At 35.9% G+C, this 18,068-nt stretch overlaps 1 protein-coding gene across 1 annotated transcript in view; it reads right to left on the bottom strand.

Moving 5' to 3' along the window:
- Window positions 1-1,618: 1,618 nt before the first annotated feature.
- Window positions 1,619-18,068, bottom strand: part of PURG (purine rich element binding protein G) — a 39,652-nt gene continuing 23,202 nt past the window's right edge. The window contains exon 2 of the mRNA XM_052661507.1: window positions 1,619-1,723. Within this exon, the coding sequence (XP_052517467.1) occupies window positions 1,619-1,723 (105 nt within the window). The remainder of the gene's footprint in view (window positions 1,724-18,068) is intronic.

Below are 18,068 nucleotides of genomic sequence, written 5' to 3' on the forward strand. Positions count from 1 at the left end.
TATTAAAAAGAATGCATTTGAATCAGTTCTAATGAGGTGGATGAAACAAGCCTATTACACAGAGTGAAGTAAGCCAGAAAGAAAAACACCGATACAGTATATTAACACACATATATAGATCTTTTCTTTTTAAATTTAAGGTTATCCTTGAGTTAGGAAAAATACCAAGCTCAGCATAAGAATTCACACTTTGCCATAATATTGAATTTATCTCTAGTTGAAGAGAGACAGCCCTCTGCCGTCATGAAGAAAGGGAAGCAACTTCATTTGTCCTAACGCTGTGATTCTTCATGCAAATACTAAAGTTAAAAATCCAGTGAACCCCCTGCACCCCTGCATGGAGTTATTTATTATGCCATTCTGGCACGTGATATTGGCTTTGTTCTGGAAAGTTCCAATTTGATTTATTTTTTCTTGGTCCTATTTCATACTCATGGGGAGCAACTTTAAATATCATTTAGGAATGGTCTTTACAATGTCTTTGCATTGTACTAAAGATTTTGAAGGCCTACTTGCTTCCATATAAATGTTATCTCATGGACCAGGTGATAAAATTTTATTAATAAAATATTAAAATAGATACTCAGAACAGTTGCTTTCTTCTCAACTTACTTATTTCCACATTTGATCAGTCTAAGTTTTATAGCTCTGATCTAAACTTGATTTTAGAAGCCAGGCCAACAGGATTTAAATTCTTGAAGATACCATAGATTTGGGGGCACAAATAACATAATACACACTTCTAGTAAGATCTACTTTGGGTTGATACGAGGGCTCAGGAGAACTAATCTGCTTTCTGAAAAATAACCGAGAATCCAAACTAATCACACATATAAACCAAGTTTATTAGATTGTCAGTGATACTTTGAGACAAATTCAAGTTATTTTTATTGTACTTTATATAAACAGAGGAAGGGAGGAAAGTTTTAAACTTCAAGCTTTGTTCAGCATGTGTGCAGTTAGCATCCACAGAAGCACCATCGGATATGGAAGAATTAGCACCACAGAATTTTCGGACCTAACTGTTAACATGCATCACTGAAAAATTTGGAACATGGAAACTGAAGTAGTACGTGGTATGGTCTATTAGAAACAATACAAGGCAATTTATGACTCGTTTTCATACAGTACAATACAATCACCAATCAATGAGAACCTTTTAAGTACAATAAAGGACAAGAAACACTTTGTACCCTGTTAACACTAAAGCAGTTACAGATTTAAAAACATGTTTTCTTGGAAGAGGCGGTGGGTTGAAATGATCCCTCCTCCTCAATTTTTAAATTCAGAGTTATATGGTTACATGATCTCTTAAGAAAGTATTTTCAAATCTGTATCTCTCTACCAATGCCAACAATTTTATTTTTTTTGAAAACAGAAAGGTTTGATGAATTAAAACAAAACAAACAAACAAACAAAATAGAGTCTAGAAGTACTCCAGTGTGGTGGAAGATATTCCACATCAGATCGGTTTGAAAAGGATGCCAGTGGTGCTGACACTTGTCTTTCCTTCCGTGGAGGAATGTCAAGTACAGAAGCCTCGCATTCACGATGAACTTCGGTTCATTTCTTTCACCGAATGCCTTTATTCTGGAGTGTAACATGAGAGATTTATTCTTTATTCCTCTACTGTTTTTGTAGTGTCATGGGGCTGTTCCTTTTGCTGGATTTGACAACAGTGAAAAGGGTTGATATTCTCTCTGGATTTAGGGTAATTTGTGAGCTAAAGAAAAAATATTAATTTAAATTTAGCACAGATGAAATTTTAAAGGGACTTTCACTATTTTCACAGTACAAACCCATAATGAATATCATTGAAAACCTTTCTGTTAGAAAACATGTAACAAACCCTCAATTTTAAGTCTCGGCCAATTTTGGCATATTTGAAGATACTGTATAAGAAATGTGCAATAAGAATAGATACAGGTATATTCAGATCTCAATGCGTTGATGCCAAGGAAAAAATATTTTTACTCACCAAGAGAAGAATATACCTTGAAGCATCTATGCAGACACATGAATCAATCATATATCTGCCCAACTTCTAATTCTGGAATAGTGATAACAGGGTCATTTAGGAAAAAGTACTCAATTACAGTATGGCAGCAATTTTATGTTGTATATATTTAACAGCAAAAACATCTCTGAAAATAGAATGAGTACTATACGGTAAGTTTACAATTCACCATTTCTATACTTGTAATACATGCATTTGTTTTCCCAGTTTTTAAAAATCTCACTAGGACCAACATCTTTCTGAACAACAATCTAACATGAAACAAAAACCTTCTAAGGAAAATATTTAGCATCACAGAGACTTGAGGAAAGTCGGTTACTCAGCATCACAAAATACTCCGTAGATCTACATTTAAGATTGTTCATGCCATGACATTAACACACCTTTGGGTTAATATATCTTATTTAGAAAAACAAAACAAAACGAAGAAACAAACCAAAGAACTGACATGGAATTTATCTTTAGTCTCTTCTTGATAAGAGTAGACTTCTAATAAACTTGACTCCTTTCTGTACCATGTAATGATGATTGCATCTATGAAGCAGCATTTACATGTAGTAAAACATTTAAGACTAGTGACAGGAAAATGGCCACTACAGAGAAAGAATTAAAAATAAGTAAAATTATGGAAAAATGATTTTTTTTCTTAAGTGAACTGCCCTCAAACTAAACAAACAAACAAAATATCATGAAGTCTGTTTGCTTTGAAATATTCTTGTGTTGAAAAACATATTTGGATACAAGTTAGTCTATCCTTACAAATATCAGAGAGATATAAGGGGTACCTTGAGAAAAAAATTTAGCTTTTGAAAAAAAAATCCTGTTTTTTTTTCTGCTGAATCAAATCTATTGTTTAAATCAAGTATTAATGTTCTGACGAGGAAGCACGTATACACGGCAGCACATCCACGTTACTGATTTAAAGCTGATAATTCGCCAGGCATGGTTGATTTGAGCAGAGATGCAACACTGATTTCTTAATGTGTTAGGGTTACATTAAAAAAAAAAATTCAACTAAAAATTGAGTAATGACATGCTGGCTTAATAGTTTTGATTGGCCTTATCTTTGATCAACATTTCAAAACAAGGTAGTACCAATTAAAAATAAGATTAAAAAAATACAAGCCGTCTAAAAACTGTTCAATGAAAAAGGCTTCAAATTTTATAACATTTTAACCTCAAATGATAGTAGACTAACTCAGACTAACAGTTTTGCCATCATCACAAACACTTTTGTTACACGAGTTTTCTTCCTGTAGTGTTCATTGGTTGTATTATGTAATGCAATTTTGTTACATTAAAATAGTTTGAATTATTATATTTTATTTTAAGAAGCTTTAGAAAAACACATAAGTAGGATAAATTTATAAAAGGATAAATAATATTTTATGGGATTTTAGACAAGTTCTATACAGACATATAGCTAGTTCAAGGTAATAAAGTGCCTTCATTTCCAGGTAATTACTTTTTCATTAAAATATTTTAAGGCTTTACAAGAAACTTAATGTTATCAGAAGTTTGATAGCATATGGGGTTATGCTATTAATTAGCATTCTTTCATAGTTTTCATTTCATTTAATCTTTTGATCCACATTAGGTAATTTTTAATAATTAGCAGCTTAAAATGATAAAATTTGAATTGCGAATTCTGAATTCATTTTGTGAGGGAAAGGAAAGATGTATAATTTCTAAATGCTGTGATTTGAACATAAGATTCACATGTTTCTTGTGACTGATCCATTTATATCTTAATATATAATGGCCAATGCCCCCCCCAAATCCAACAGAATACTTCATTTCATGGCAAACAGGGCCAAGACTTCATTCATTCATATGTTCTGTTGTCTGTACATTTAAAATGATTGTGCAGCCTTAAATGAAAAAGGCCACAGAAAATCTAAGATAATATCTTCAAATACAGGCACAATTAATTTTATTGCAATAGCTTATGCATAATCTATATTGATGCCAATGCCTAATGTTAAAGCATTTATATTTGTTTTCATTTTGCTTCTAATACCCACAGATGTATCAGAATAAAATACTGGTAAGCTAATCGAAATATATACAATAGCCATAATCATACAGAATTCTACTTCTTCTTGTCATTTTTCTTTGGAGGATATGGGGGTATTTTAAACACAGCTGTGTCCTTAGTTCTCTTGGCAGCTCCAGATCTTAAGATAAATTATGTCTATATGGACATCAACTACTTGATTTTGCTCTAATGAATTAAAATGTTTAAATATTCTTTTCAGGCGTTTTGGTTATTTTTATCAGAAAATTGCTAAAGTCAGGCACCAGATTAAAGAGCCATGATATCTAAAATGCTATCTTAATTACCACACTATTAATTTAAAATGTTCCTTAAAGATTTTTGAGATTAGATGTAAGAGGAAAGGTAAAAACGCATTGCAAAGAATGGTTTAAGTTAACGTTCCATACAATTAGAAAAACAGGAACTACCAGTAGGACCAAAGTGCTAGTTTTAAAACTGGGTTTGGTTTCTAATTTAAAGCCTCGTAAGAGTCATTCCTGGGAATTAAAAAAAATTACAATGGCATAAACTTTTATAATTGCACATTCCTTTACCAAAGTGCCACAAGTTACCAAAACATTTAAAAAATGTACATGATGCTACTTTTCAAAATCTAAGTATATATAAATTTACCTTTATTTTTAATAGTATAGTACAGACAAACTTAGCACAAATATAAGCAGGAAGATGAATTATAACTTTCTAGAAACAGTATAGTGTATTTAAAAAAAATAACTATTAAGAACTTTTGTCATTATGAAGATTCAAACCAAAGTATAGCCAAAGCATTTCCATAAAATCTGAAAACATCATGAGAGTTTATGTAGGCAAATTTTAGTCACACCCTGTCATGCAATGCAGAGACATTAAGTGCTTTTTTTTTAAAAGTTTTTTTTAAAAAATTTGACTACATATTATACTTACTTTCTTCAAATGTTGAAGGGACAATATATGCAATAACTGAGCTTTGGAGACAGTACGAAACATAAGGTTTCTAGCCTTAAGTGTTTGTTCCTATTAAGCACAGCAAAAAAGGTTTGATGCATGGGTTATTAATTTTCATGCTTCTATCTCTTTATTCTAAATAGAAATGTAGAGAGATCATATAAGAAGGACAAAAGGTCATTAGAGACCAAAGCACAAACATTTGGAACAAACGTGGTAGAACCTCTCCATATGATTAAATTTGGTGAATTGGGGGAAGACAATAAAATAAATGATTTCTTTACCATGTAATAATTATATTAATATATATTTTAAAATAAATGCCCCCCACATAATATTAGAGTTTTAATAGTTTTGTAGTTTGAACGTGATGACATTAAACTAAGGAGGTATCTCTTTATAAATTGTGACCAAAAAAAATTGTATTGTTCAAAGGAGAGAACATGGGATTGTGATTGTCAATGACAGCCCCTTGTTTATTGTTATGCTGCAGGTTAAACACTGTGGTGGAGCGTCTCATTTAATTAGGGTGAAAATGCTCGGAAAAACATACAATAACTTATGTTAAAATGAGGATTAGTTCAGTCATGGAATATTAAATGACTAGCAAGAAAGGACCCCTTCCTTTTTCTACAGTTTGAGAATCTCCCTTGGATGTAAAAATGACCACATAAAAGCATATGAAAGAAGTGCCCAATTCAATAAGTTCTTTATCTTCTGAGGATATAGAATGGGATACAAATTGAGATTTGTATCCTCTGAAAAATCCTGAGAAAAGTAACAAACTTTAAAATCAAGTAAAATCAGAAAGGATCAATCATGATAAATCACTGATAGCGACTCTCTCCAACCCAACATACAGTAGATAAGTCAGAGAAACAACAAATATCCTTCCTATATAATTTAAAGGATCTTCTTGTAGTTTTTGAGTATGAAGATATACTCTCTTGTTGGTAAGTAATAGTCTTGGATAGTGGTAGCATTTAAAAATTACTAGACAAATACTTCAAATAATGGAAATGCATAATATTTCTAATAGAAATTGTAGATGTGTGGAAATTCCACACTGTGTATGATAATCCAACTATATATTACCTCATGTAATACCCAGTATAAGATTCCACAATCTTTTTTGCTGACACACACACATATTTTTTTTCTTGAAAAACAGTTGTATTTACCTAATTTAGCTTTTCCCAGGGGAGCAGTGCTATTGTGATGACGTAAGTACTGAAAATACCTATGAGAACCATTCCTACCATATAATTTAATCTTGCTTTCTATTTCTACTGTATTTTCTACTTAGTATTTCAATATCATTCAGCTGTTGTATAGCACTTTTGATTTCCAAATGCCTTACAAATGATTAGAACAGCCACTTCTCATTGCATTCCTATGAGGAAAGGAAAGTTCATAAACTGCTTGAGCAGTGGTGTAACTACTCAGAACATAGGTTTCTTCTCCAAGCCAAAAGCAGTTGTCCAATTCTATGTATCTATACCATACGATCCCTGGGGTCAAAGGCAAGAGCTTCTCTGCTCTACAGACCTAGCAACCTGTTTAGGTCATGCTGTATGCAAAATAAATATTTGTTGACTTAATGAAGGAGAAATGAGATTGGAAAAAAACAGAAGAAAGAACCTTGACCTCACCCCCAACTGAAACGGTGCGCTTGCCCACTCTTCCTCCTCTGCTACCAGAGGGTTGGTAGTATTACGCGTCTTAAAGTGATGGGGTGGTATTACTTACTCACAATGGCAAACCCATGTTGTATATGCTCACCAGAATATCAATGACACAACCGTTATTACAATCACTCCTAAAACTTTGAATGAATCACCTTGCCTTTGGCCAAATATTTAAATGAGAAGTTGTACTTTCATGTACAGTAGACTATTCTTTTCCTAAGCTAATTCAGGCACAAAACAATCAAGGAAGTAATCCTTCCAGTGCAATCATTATCTTGAATATGGAGAATAACAGAAGGGAGTGGAAAGACAGCTACACAGACAGTGTGAAAGGAATCGGGGACTACTGGTTCTTCAGTGTTTTGGAAGTAAGTGCAGGAAAGTTAATGTCCTTGAGAAGATAGAGATTTTAGTGAGCTAGGTGAATGGTGAGGTTCAACTAGATGATGTCAGGCTTTTCCAGCTCTAAAATTCTATGTTGTGCTGTGCTTCCTTCTCTGATATGATAGGAATGTGTATGGTAACCAAAATAAATTTTATTTTTAAGAAAAAAGAATAACTTTGTAACATTTAATATCCTGGATCTCTTGAACAACTGAGTATTAAGTTTTTTCTTTAAACCATCACTAGGCCTTGTTGACTGAAAAAAAAAAAAAAAGCACAATGTGAGAGTTGTGAGTATAGTTTTCTTTGGGGCAAAATGAGGACTGCAGCCAAGGAGACAGCACCTCAGATGGCTCTGAGAAACTGCCCCAAACAGGTTGGGTGGAAGGTCAGTATATTTGTGATTTTGCAGAAGGGGGAATATATGCATCAAGCAAATATTTTTTCCAAAGGTTTCTGCTAGTCTCATGATGGTCACTGCCAGTCCCAAGGAGCTGACATCACCATGAAGGACTTTAGTGCTTTTCTAAATATGAGGAGATATAAGAACTGGGCCTATACACCATTCTCCTGAAACTATCTTACTATCTGAAGACCTGTTCTGGCAGTTTCTCCCAGAGCACAGAATGCCTCATTCCTGATCTCCACCCTGAACTCCTTTTAGAGGATGTTGAAGGTTGATAGTTGCAGTGGCTCATGTTTTAATCCTTGTAGAGGTAGATGGCAAGTGCCAATTTGTAGGTGACAGCCTTCTTTTGCAACATGCCATGTCAAGCCTTTTAAATCCTAAATAAACCTACTTAAATTATGTCAACCTACTGTGGATATTATAATACTTTATATTATCAGCAAAATTAGCAGCTAAGAGCTTGCTCCTACTTCCACAACTTTACACGAATGTCTCTGAATAGGTCTTACCCACTAAGTGCGACTCATGACCTCATGTTCAATTTCAAAGAGAGAAAGGTGAAATTATTTTTTGTAAAAATGAAGACTTTTGGTTTTAAATCACAAATGATAATCATACTGAGCATGAATCTCTAAGCTGCTGTACATGTTAATAAAAACAGCACTCTACAATAGCTAGATTAATTAATTTTGACAGAGAAGCAAAAACATTATTTATCCAAAATTAGAAAGCAAAAATCTAATTGTTATTAGCCAGAACATAAATACATGGGTGGAGGAAAGATGATTTACTATGACCTTTAATTTCTGCTAAGCTAGGACTTCCAAAATTCTTTAAACTGCATGTACTCACTGGGAAATCAGGCATATAATTTTTTATTTCACAACCTAACACCACTCTACACTTTGAACATTAAAATCATGTCCTTGCGCATACCAAAATGGTAACCAGGGCTATATCCTCACTTCTCCACATGGCAACAAACATATTGACAGTTAATTAAAATTACTTACTACAACCAAAAAAAATGATGAACTGCTTAGAGAATTCATGCATACTGCTCAAAAGTGGTTAACCATCTTCAGAGTGTAGAACATATATCCTTGAAGCTGAGTATGATAGCACTTCAAATCCTCTGTATGGGTTAAATTACAGTAATGAGATTCTTTTGGTAATTTAAATGTAACTGCCTTTTTATGAGAATTAAGACTTGGGCCAAATTCTACATTAAAGTAGGTCATGTTAAAGGGGAGTTTCATTTCAGTATTTCTGGAATAATCAGAATGAAATATGAATGTGGTAAAATAATTTAGGAGCCATAAGGAGAAAAATAGCTATCAGAGACAAGAAGGAAAGTATGTGTATTTAGTGGCAGGCAGAAAGGCAAAGGAAATGAGAAAATAAGTAGATGAGAGGGATTCAGAGACTGGGAACAGATGAAATGTTATTAATACTCTCTCATGATCTGGCAAATATTTCCTGTGAGTGTGTTTTTCCATAGAACTGATGCAACACTGTAGTACCATATGGTTTCTCTTTCCCTTGCTGAATAGTTGTATAAACTATTGTTGAAAATGACCTCCTACCTTCCCATAAAGTTAGGAGAGCACCCGTTGGGGGTGCTCCTCATATAACTGTGTTCTGCAACTTCTTTGTGGTTCTGCTGCTCCCCAGTTCAGAATCTTAAGGGGGGGTATGGCATGGATAGGTAAGGACTAAGACAAAGGCCAGCTCAAGCCCCTCCTTTTTCTAGTTACATCTGAATTCAGACTCCTCTTTGGCAAGAATAGGATTCTCTTAAAAAAGACAAAAGCAGATCTATTGGTACACAATTGACTATGCCACACCAGAATCACAGTATTATCTTTGCTTAAATATATTGCTGCTCCCCAGAATCTCAGTGACTCTTTGCTTAAAATGGTAAAATTTAGGAATTTCCTAAATTTTTTCCTGGTGGTCCAGCAGTTAAGACTCCACGCTTCCAATGCAGGGGACACAGGTTTGATCCTTGCTGGGGGAACTAAGATCCCACATGCTAAGCAACCAAAAAACAAAAAAATCTCTATTTAAGAGGTGATAGTTATACAACTCTCTAAATATACCAAAGATAACTGAATTGTGCAAGTAAAGCAAGTGAATTGTATGGTATGTAAATTATAATTTAAAAAATTAAAAAACAAATACAATGGCAAAATTTTGGTAAATTCAATTAGAACTTTCAGAAAAACAAAAATGCAATCTGAGTATTGCTTTCATTGTATCCATTCTCCTTTCATTACATAAAATATGGACCAATGTGAGTTTCCAGTAATAAAACTGAGTTTATAAGGTTTATATTATATAATTTAAAAAGTATGTATAAGCAACTGAAGCATCACCATACTGATAAACAATGAAAACATTCCTTCCTGCATGTTTTGATAATAGAGATATATAGAGATATCATAAGAAGTATCTCCTAGCCTGGAATTATTTTTCACATTGCTTTCTGAGCTCAAAACAGAGCTATAAAGTAAAAAAAAAAAAAAATAGTAACCGTTCATTGGCTATTGAATTGTTGAACTGCACAAGCCCATTACCTCTGTTTTTAACAGAACAATAGCATAATTTAGGGTTTCTCAAAAGAGGACGAATATAACTAAGAGAGAGTTGCCTGAATGTTAGGAGCACGATCATTTAATATTAATATTAGCAGATATTTTGTCCCTCCATCCTTACTACAGGGGTTGCTGCCATGATTCAGTTAAGATACTCAGAAAAGATCTGTGCTTATTTTTTGCCTGTTTAGCATCATTAGCAATAAAAAGGAAACATAAATTCAACAACAGGGATGTACCCGAAACTACTAGACTGAGTGAAGGAAGTCAAACACAAAAAATACTTGTCAACTTATATGAAATTCCAGAATAGATGAAAGTGACTTATGGGGTGAGAAATCAGACTGGTGACTGCTTCTGGAAGTCAGGATGGGGGGATGGTGTGTGTGGTGACTAGGAAGGGATACATGGGAACTGGCGTGAGAAAAATGTTCTATGTCTTGATACTTGCCCAAACCGACTGACTGGTATAAGAACTGTATGTAAATTAAACTTGAATATAAAACGCTCAACAGCATTCAGTTCAGTTCAGTCGCTCAGTCGTGTCCGACTCTTTGTGACCCCATGAATCGCAGCACGCCAGGCCTCCCTGTCCATCACCAACTCCTGGAGTTCACTCAGACTCACGTCCATCGAGTCCGTGATGCCGTCCAGCCATCTCATCCTCTGTCGTCCCCTTCTCCTCCTGCCCCCAATCCCTCCCAGCATCAGAGTCTTTTCCAATGAGTCAACTCTTCGCATGAGGTGGCCAAAGTAGTGGAGTTTCAGCTTCAGCATCATTCCTTCCAAAGAAATCCCAGGGCAACAGCATTACGACTAAGCAAAATATACCCACCGAAGAACCATCGTGAAGGTTGGTGTCATTTCTCTTTTTTCATGTCAAAACTTCTACCCTCACTGTGCCCCATAGAGAGCAACATATCCCAGAATGGGGTCTATGATGTACTCTGCAGACGACATGGATTTTGTATCAGTGCACTAAACCCAAACAGGCTCTTTGTAACTGGAGAAAAATTAAGACACATTCTTTTATGGACCATAGTAAATGTGTCTTTATATCTAAGAAAAGATATAAAACATGTTTCAAATATACCATAGAATTGGGACTTCCCTGGCAGTCCCGTGGTCAAGATTCCATGCTTCCCATGCAGAGGGCAGGGGTTTGATTCCTGGTCAGGGAACTAACATCCAGGATGCCCTGCCTGGTATGGCCAAGCAAACAAAAAAAACCCCTACAATGTGAAAGGTTTTCCAAGTCAGATTTATTCATGTGAAAATACTAATTTATACACACAGAAAAAAAATCAATTAAAATTTTGGCTCAAATGCTTAAAAGTAATCATGGCAGTATGGCCTTCAATCCTGTTTTGGTTCCCCAAGGAAGTGTGAATGCAGGTGCAGCAGTAGTGACCACTAGTATCTAAAGCAGGTCAATGAACTTAAAACATTTAGGTGGGAAGGAAACAAAATTTTATCTCATGCTGTGGTGGCAGTGAAGTTGCTAAGTTGCGTCAGACTCTGCGACCCCACGGACTGTAGCCTTCCAGGCTCCTTTGTCCACGGGGTTTCCCGGGCAAGAATACTAGAGTGGATTGGCATTTCCTCCTCCATTACCTTGTGCAACCTGGTGTGTAACCAAGCGTATACAGTATGCCGCATTTTAAAACTATTTAAATGCCACTGGTTGGGGCCTAATTTTTAATGATTAGCTCACCACTTCAAATCTAAGGGGCCAAGCTCGTTGACTTTAAAGAGGTGACAATCAGAGGTAAAATATTCAAGGAATTCCCAATTTCCTATAAAAATAATCTTATTACACTACTGGACAATTCTAAAAATAAAGTGAAGAAGTTCTACTGGTTCTGAGAAGAAAATAGTAATGCCCGGACATATCCTGAAGAGAATTTATGTGCAAGTGACGCCAAGTATTCATAGGCAAAATTAAGACCGTAATGAAAACCAGATACTTATTTCTCCAAATTATTTCTTGTTTTAATTCCATTTCTAACCCACTAAAGGCTTATGCTGTCCTAAACTGACGTGTTATACAAAGGCATCTAACATATCTAATTTAAGTGCTATTCATCATTTCCACCGGAGTAGAGGGAAGAAATGGAAAAAGTAAGCCATTTCCCTAGCACAATGCCTGTCTGTAGGAGGGACTCAATAAGGATTCGTGGAATCAATGAATGAATGCTTTCATTTCCTGAAATTGTCATTTCTTACCTCACACAATGACTTCTTACTATACATTAAAACTTCAGTGTGATTGAAAAGGAAAAACATAGGCACATAGTTAGTAAAAAAAAAAATGTAATGCTCTGGGGGTTGCCCTGGCGGTCCAGTGGTTAGGACACCATGCTTCTACTGCAAGGGGCATAGGTTCAATCCTGGCTGGGGAAGTAAGACCCCACATGCCACACAGTGCAGCCAAATAAGTTTAAAAAATTAAATAAAATGAAAGCAGTGCTCTGAAACCATATCATTATTGCTGCTATTGCTATTTTTGACCCCAAAAGTTGTATAAATACACATTAATGTAACTGGAAAACCACAACAATAAATTGATACATGATAACCTAGATGTTTAGCTATAAAAAATTTCCTTTTAAAAACTCAGTTGACACTAAAGGACACCATTTTCTTTTCTAGAGGCAATGGTAAAAACTTATATAATTAATGGCCTGGGTAGTTGTATGATGCTTCAGATAAATATTTTCTGAGATAGTGAGAGGTTTAAAGGTTCATAAGCACCAAAGAAAAACAGAATGCCAGGTGCCAGAAGATAGAAGAAATATAGTCCAAGACGATATAAAATGAGGAAAAGCTCAGTATTAGAATGACGGTCTATGGGAGCCTCTTCATAACGGTAACTGGGACCTCAATTATAATGGTTACTTTCTGGTTAAATAAGGGTTAGAGTGTGTGTCAACTATCAAACAGCTATTTTTCAGAAGAAAAAAATGACTCACAAACATGATCTTGTTTGTAATAGCTTTCAACTTTAAAATAAATGAGAGAACTCTCGTAGCTGAGAGAAAACAAACACATATTCTAAATGAATCACATATACCATCCCCAACAGATTTTGAAGCAAAATAATAGAGAAGTAGGTATTAGGTAGTGGGAAGACCATTTAATAAGGTCTAGCTCAAGTTCTGAAATGACTAGTTAAGTGATTTTGAACAAGATACATAACATCTCTAATGTTTTTCCTATCTGGTATAAGAGACTCAGGTTCAATCCCTGGGTCGGGAAGTTTCCCTGGAGTAGGAAACGTCCACCCACTCCAGTATTCTTGCCTGGAGAATCCATGGACAGAGGAGCCTGATGGACTATAGTCCATGGGGTTGCAGAGTGGGACACAACTGAAGTGACTTGGCACAGCATAGCACATAAAATGAAGGTGTTATACTACTGCAAAGATTCCTTTGTTGGTTGGGGGTGAGGTGGGGGGAAGTTGAGGCAGATTAAGACAAGAAAATCCTAGGTTGTCAAGTCACTAAGGATACTTACACGAATACTAGGAAACAGGTGATTATAATCCTTTTAGCTGTGGGGCAATTGGCCCCAAATTATGCAAACTGCCAAATGATCATCTTATAAAAAAAGTCAAGCAAAGCATTTCTGTTTTCCTCCAGCAATTAAACCATGCTTTGATACTTCCTTGTCTGCAGATAGATTATTCACTTTCTTAATAGTGTCTTTTGATGAGCAGAAAATTTTAATTTTGGTGAAGTCTAGTTTTTTTTTTTCTTTTATAAAGTGCTTTTTGTTTCCGGTCCAAGAAATTTCTGCCTACACAGTTGTTGGCTTTTATATTTTACTGAAAACAGCTTCAACAGATTTTAACTAACCCAACTGCCTTGTTGCAGCTGTACCTGACTGAGAGTTACTCCGGTAAAAGGAAACTTCCTCTTCCTTCCAATTTTGCATACTTTTGTTCTACTTTCTGGAGAACCATCCACTTTAAGGGTTGGAAAGAGTTAATAATGAGGTTATTAAGTTTATTAAACGCTTCTTATGTGACAGAAACTTTGCTAACCGCTTTATGTATATTGAAAGTAAAAGTGAAGTCACCCCATTGTGTCCAACTCTTTGTGACCTTATGGACTGTAGCCTACCAGGCTTCTCCATCCATGGAATTTTCCAGGCAAGAATACTGGAGTGGGTTGCCATTTCCTTCTCCAGGATATCTTCCTGACCCAGGGATTGAACCTGGGTCACCGTCATTGCAGGCAGACAGATGCTTTACCATCTGAGCCACCAGGGAAGCTCAGCTTAGCCACCTAAGCTTATGTATCTTAGGACGCTGAATTTTCTTGAAGAGCATTTTGGCTGACTATAGGTTCTTTGAGGCAAGGAACCTTATCTGTTTTGTTATTGATACATCCTTTGGCCCAGCACATAGTGAGTCATTATAAATGGAAAGCTGATTGAATAAATTCTCACAATGATTCTAAAAAGGTATAAAATTTGTCCCAAATTACACAGTATGTGACAAAATTTGATCTTGAACCCAGGGCTGGCTGACGTGAAAGTCTGTTCTATACTCTTTACCATTCTCCACTAGACTACTGACACTGCCTGATACCTCTGTGGGGAACCAGTACCTAGAAATACAGCTGAAACTATTGCCATAGTTTAAGGGGGCGGACATAATGCACTGAAATTATTTTATTCCTCTGAAAACAAAAACCAAACATGGATTTTCTACTAAGTTCCTTCAGATAATCCTAGGTGTATAGACCTTCTTATATTTATAGCTATGTGATTATTCAAACAGATTGAACCACATGAAAGTTTTATGGTCACAGAAATATATGCAGAGATAAATTCAATCTCCAGGTGAGAATTTAGAATTCAGCCTGCTAATTCCTCAGTGAGGCTACAAGTGAGAGTGAAAGTCGCTCAGTCATGTACAACTCTTTGCAACCCCATGGACTATACAGTCCACGGAATTCTTCAGGCCAGAATACTGGAGTGGGTAGCTTTTCCCTTCTCCAGAGAATCTTCCCAACCCAGGAATCAAACCCAGGTTTCCCGCATTGCAGGCGGATTCTTTACCAGCTGAGCCACAAGGGAAGGCCAAGAGTACTGGAGTGGGTAGCCTATCCCTTCTCCAGGGGATCTTCCCAACCCAGGAATCGAACCAGGGTCTCCTGCTTTGCAGGCAGAATCTTTACCATCTGAGATATGAGGGAAGCCCCTGTGAAGCTACAAAACCATGGTTAACTGGGAATGCTAGGAACAATTCATTTATTCAATGGAACTTCCTAGTCAACAGTTTTAACCACAATGCTCTTGAGCCTGTTGAAATTCAAATATTCCTACTACTACTACTACTAAGTTGCTTCAGTTGTGTCCGACTCTGTGCAACCCCATAGACAGCAGCCCACCAGGCTCCCCTGCCCCTGGGATTCTCCAGGCAAGAACACTGGAGTGGGTTGCCATTTCCTTCTCCAATGCATGAAAGCGAAAAGTAAAAGGGAAGTCGCTCAGTCATGTCCGACTCTTAGTGACCCTATGGACTGCAGCCTACCAGGCTCCGCTGTCCGTGGGATTTTCCAGGCAAGAGTACTGGAGTGGGGTGCCATTGCCTTCTCCGCAAATATTCCTAGTATGTATGATTATTTTGATTTTCTGCTTCAATAAATATAACAGTGAACATGATAAAATTTTGTGTGTGGGTGAAGAAGATTACTGCACTGTTAACTATTATAATGATATAATGGAAGAAGATGTGGGTTCTTGAGTTAATTTGCTAAAAACTTGGAACATCTGTTTCATATGGGTTTCTGAAAAAGCCTGCTTCCAACTTATTATGTGGTCATTTATCTCTTGTTCATGAGCGTGTAGGGGGAAAAAAAAATCACTGGTTGACTTTTAATTATTAATTGAATTTACTGTGCAAATGAAGTAGTTTTCTCTCTTAAATTCTCCAAATAACATTGTTTGAAGGCTACAATGCAACGCAGTGCCATGACAGGACTCATGTCTACAGGAGGGGATTTGTATTCTAGTCAATAGGATCCAGTTCTGGGAGGTTCACTAAGGTGGGAAGCTCAGGAAAGAGGGTCAAATTCTCAGTAACTAGCGGCTGAATCTAGGCAGGTGCAGCAATATAATGATTTGACATGCCTTCCACCAGGGCCAAAGTAGATCAAAGATTCAGTGCAGAATTGCACCTAAAGATGTAACAAAAACAGGAAAGTAACTAGAATGCGTTAAAAAATATTTTATTTAGCTATAAAAAGCATGTACTTAATTTGAACAAATTTTAAGTTTACCATTTAAAATTTCTATAGTTTTATTATGAAGGCTTCTAACAAGCCGTGGGCTCCTTATAAACCTTGGTTATTTTAGTAGATCGCTAAGTGATTTACAGCCAACTGTTTAACCCGCCTGGACCTGTTTTCTTCATCTGTTAAGTGAGGTTAGGATACTGATCTAAACTCATCTGAATTAGTATTTTCATCAGGATGAAATGAGATCCAATATATGAAAGAACTTTGAAAAATGTCAAATTACATGAAAATTATTATAATTTTAAAATCCCATAATTCTTTTTTAACATTTAATTAGAAAATATTTTAGCAGCAATGACCATTTATAAAAAAACTTTCAAGATAAATGAATCTTTTATACCAAAAAATAATTGAATTTATCCATTAATGGCTCTTCATTGAATGAGTCTACAGTGAAAATGGTTACAGATTGTGATTTACACAGACACAGTTGAATTCAGCTAAGATATTGGTGAGTAATTCATAGTTGAGAACATGGATGGATTTTGTATATCAATCCAGACATACGGAGAGAAAAGGAGTGCATGAAGATATCGTATACATGATGAAAATGAAATTAAATTAAAGTGAGATGAATACAAAGATCTGGGGCAGGGAGGACAAATATTTGACACGAATGTTACTACTCCTTGCCTTCCTCATTCTCCCCCCAGCTCAAGCCCATGGACACACAGAAGTCACAGCAGTCTTAGGATGAGCCTGCCTGGGACTCCACAATCTCCAGCCTTACAGCTCAGGAAGTCATCACCATTTGAACACAGCACATGAGATGAATCAGACTCATTATTTTCATCTGAGGACATAAAAAGAGACTTGGAATGGAAAACTGAAAAAGACACGTGTATCCCATTGTTCACTGCAGCGCTATTTACAATAGCTAGAACATGGAAGCAACCTAGATGTCCATCGACAGATGAATGGATAAAGTAGTTCTGGTACATATACATAATAGAATATTACTCAGCCATAAAAGGAATGCATCTGAGTCAGTTCTAATGAGATGGATGAACCTAGAACCTATTATACAGAGTGAAGTAAGTCAGAAAGAGAAAGATAAATATCGTATTCTAATGCATATATATGGAATCTAGAAAAATGGTACAGAAGAATTTATTTTCAGGGCAGCAATGGAGAAACAGACATAGAGAATAGACTTATGGACATGGGGAGACGGGAGGAGAGGGTGAGATGTATGGAAAGAGTAACATGGAAACTTACATTACCATATGTAAGATAGCCAACGAGAATCTGCTGTATGATTCAGGAAACTCAAACAGGGGCTCCTGTATCAACCTAGAGGGGTGGAATGGGGAGGGAGACAGGAGGGAAGTTCAAAATGGAGGGGATATGTGTACACCTATGGCTGATTCATGTTGAGGTTTGATAGAAAACAACAAAATTCTGTAAAGCAATTATCCTTCAATAAAAAAAAATTAATTAAAAGAGAGACTTGGAATGGAGAAAACAGAGATATTGTTTAAAGTAGTATCACTGTAGTTCTCTAAATTGGCATCAATGAAATATATCCTAAATACCACAACAGATGCAGATCATTCATCACATTTAGAGAATAAACTGTTCAAGGGAAAAGTACATACAACTTTTACAACAGCTCCAAACATACTTACATTTACCAACACATGGCCAGGCCTGTGGCAGATAATCAGATGAGTATCCAGTGA

This window comes from Budorcas taxicolor, chromosome 24, assembly GCF_023091745.1.
Source record: "Budorcas taxicolor isolate Tak-1 chromosome 24, Takin1.1, whole genome shotgun sequence".
Classification (NCBI taxonomy): Eukaryota; Metazoa; Chordata; class Mammalia; order Artiodactyla; family Bovidae; genus Budorcas; species Budorcas taxicolor.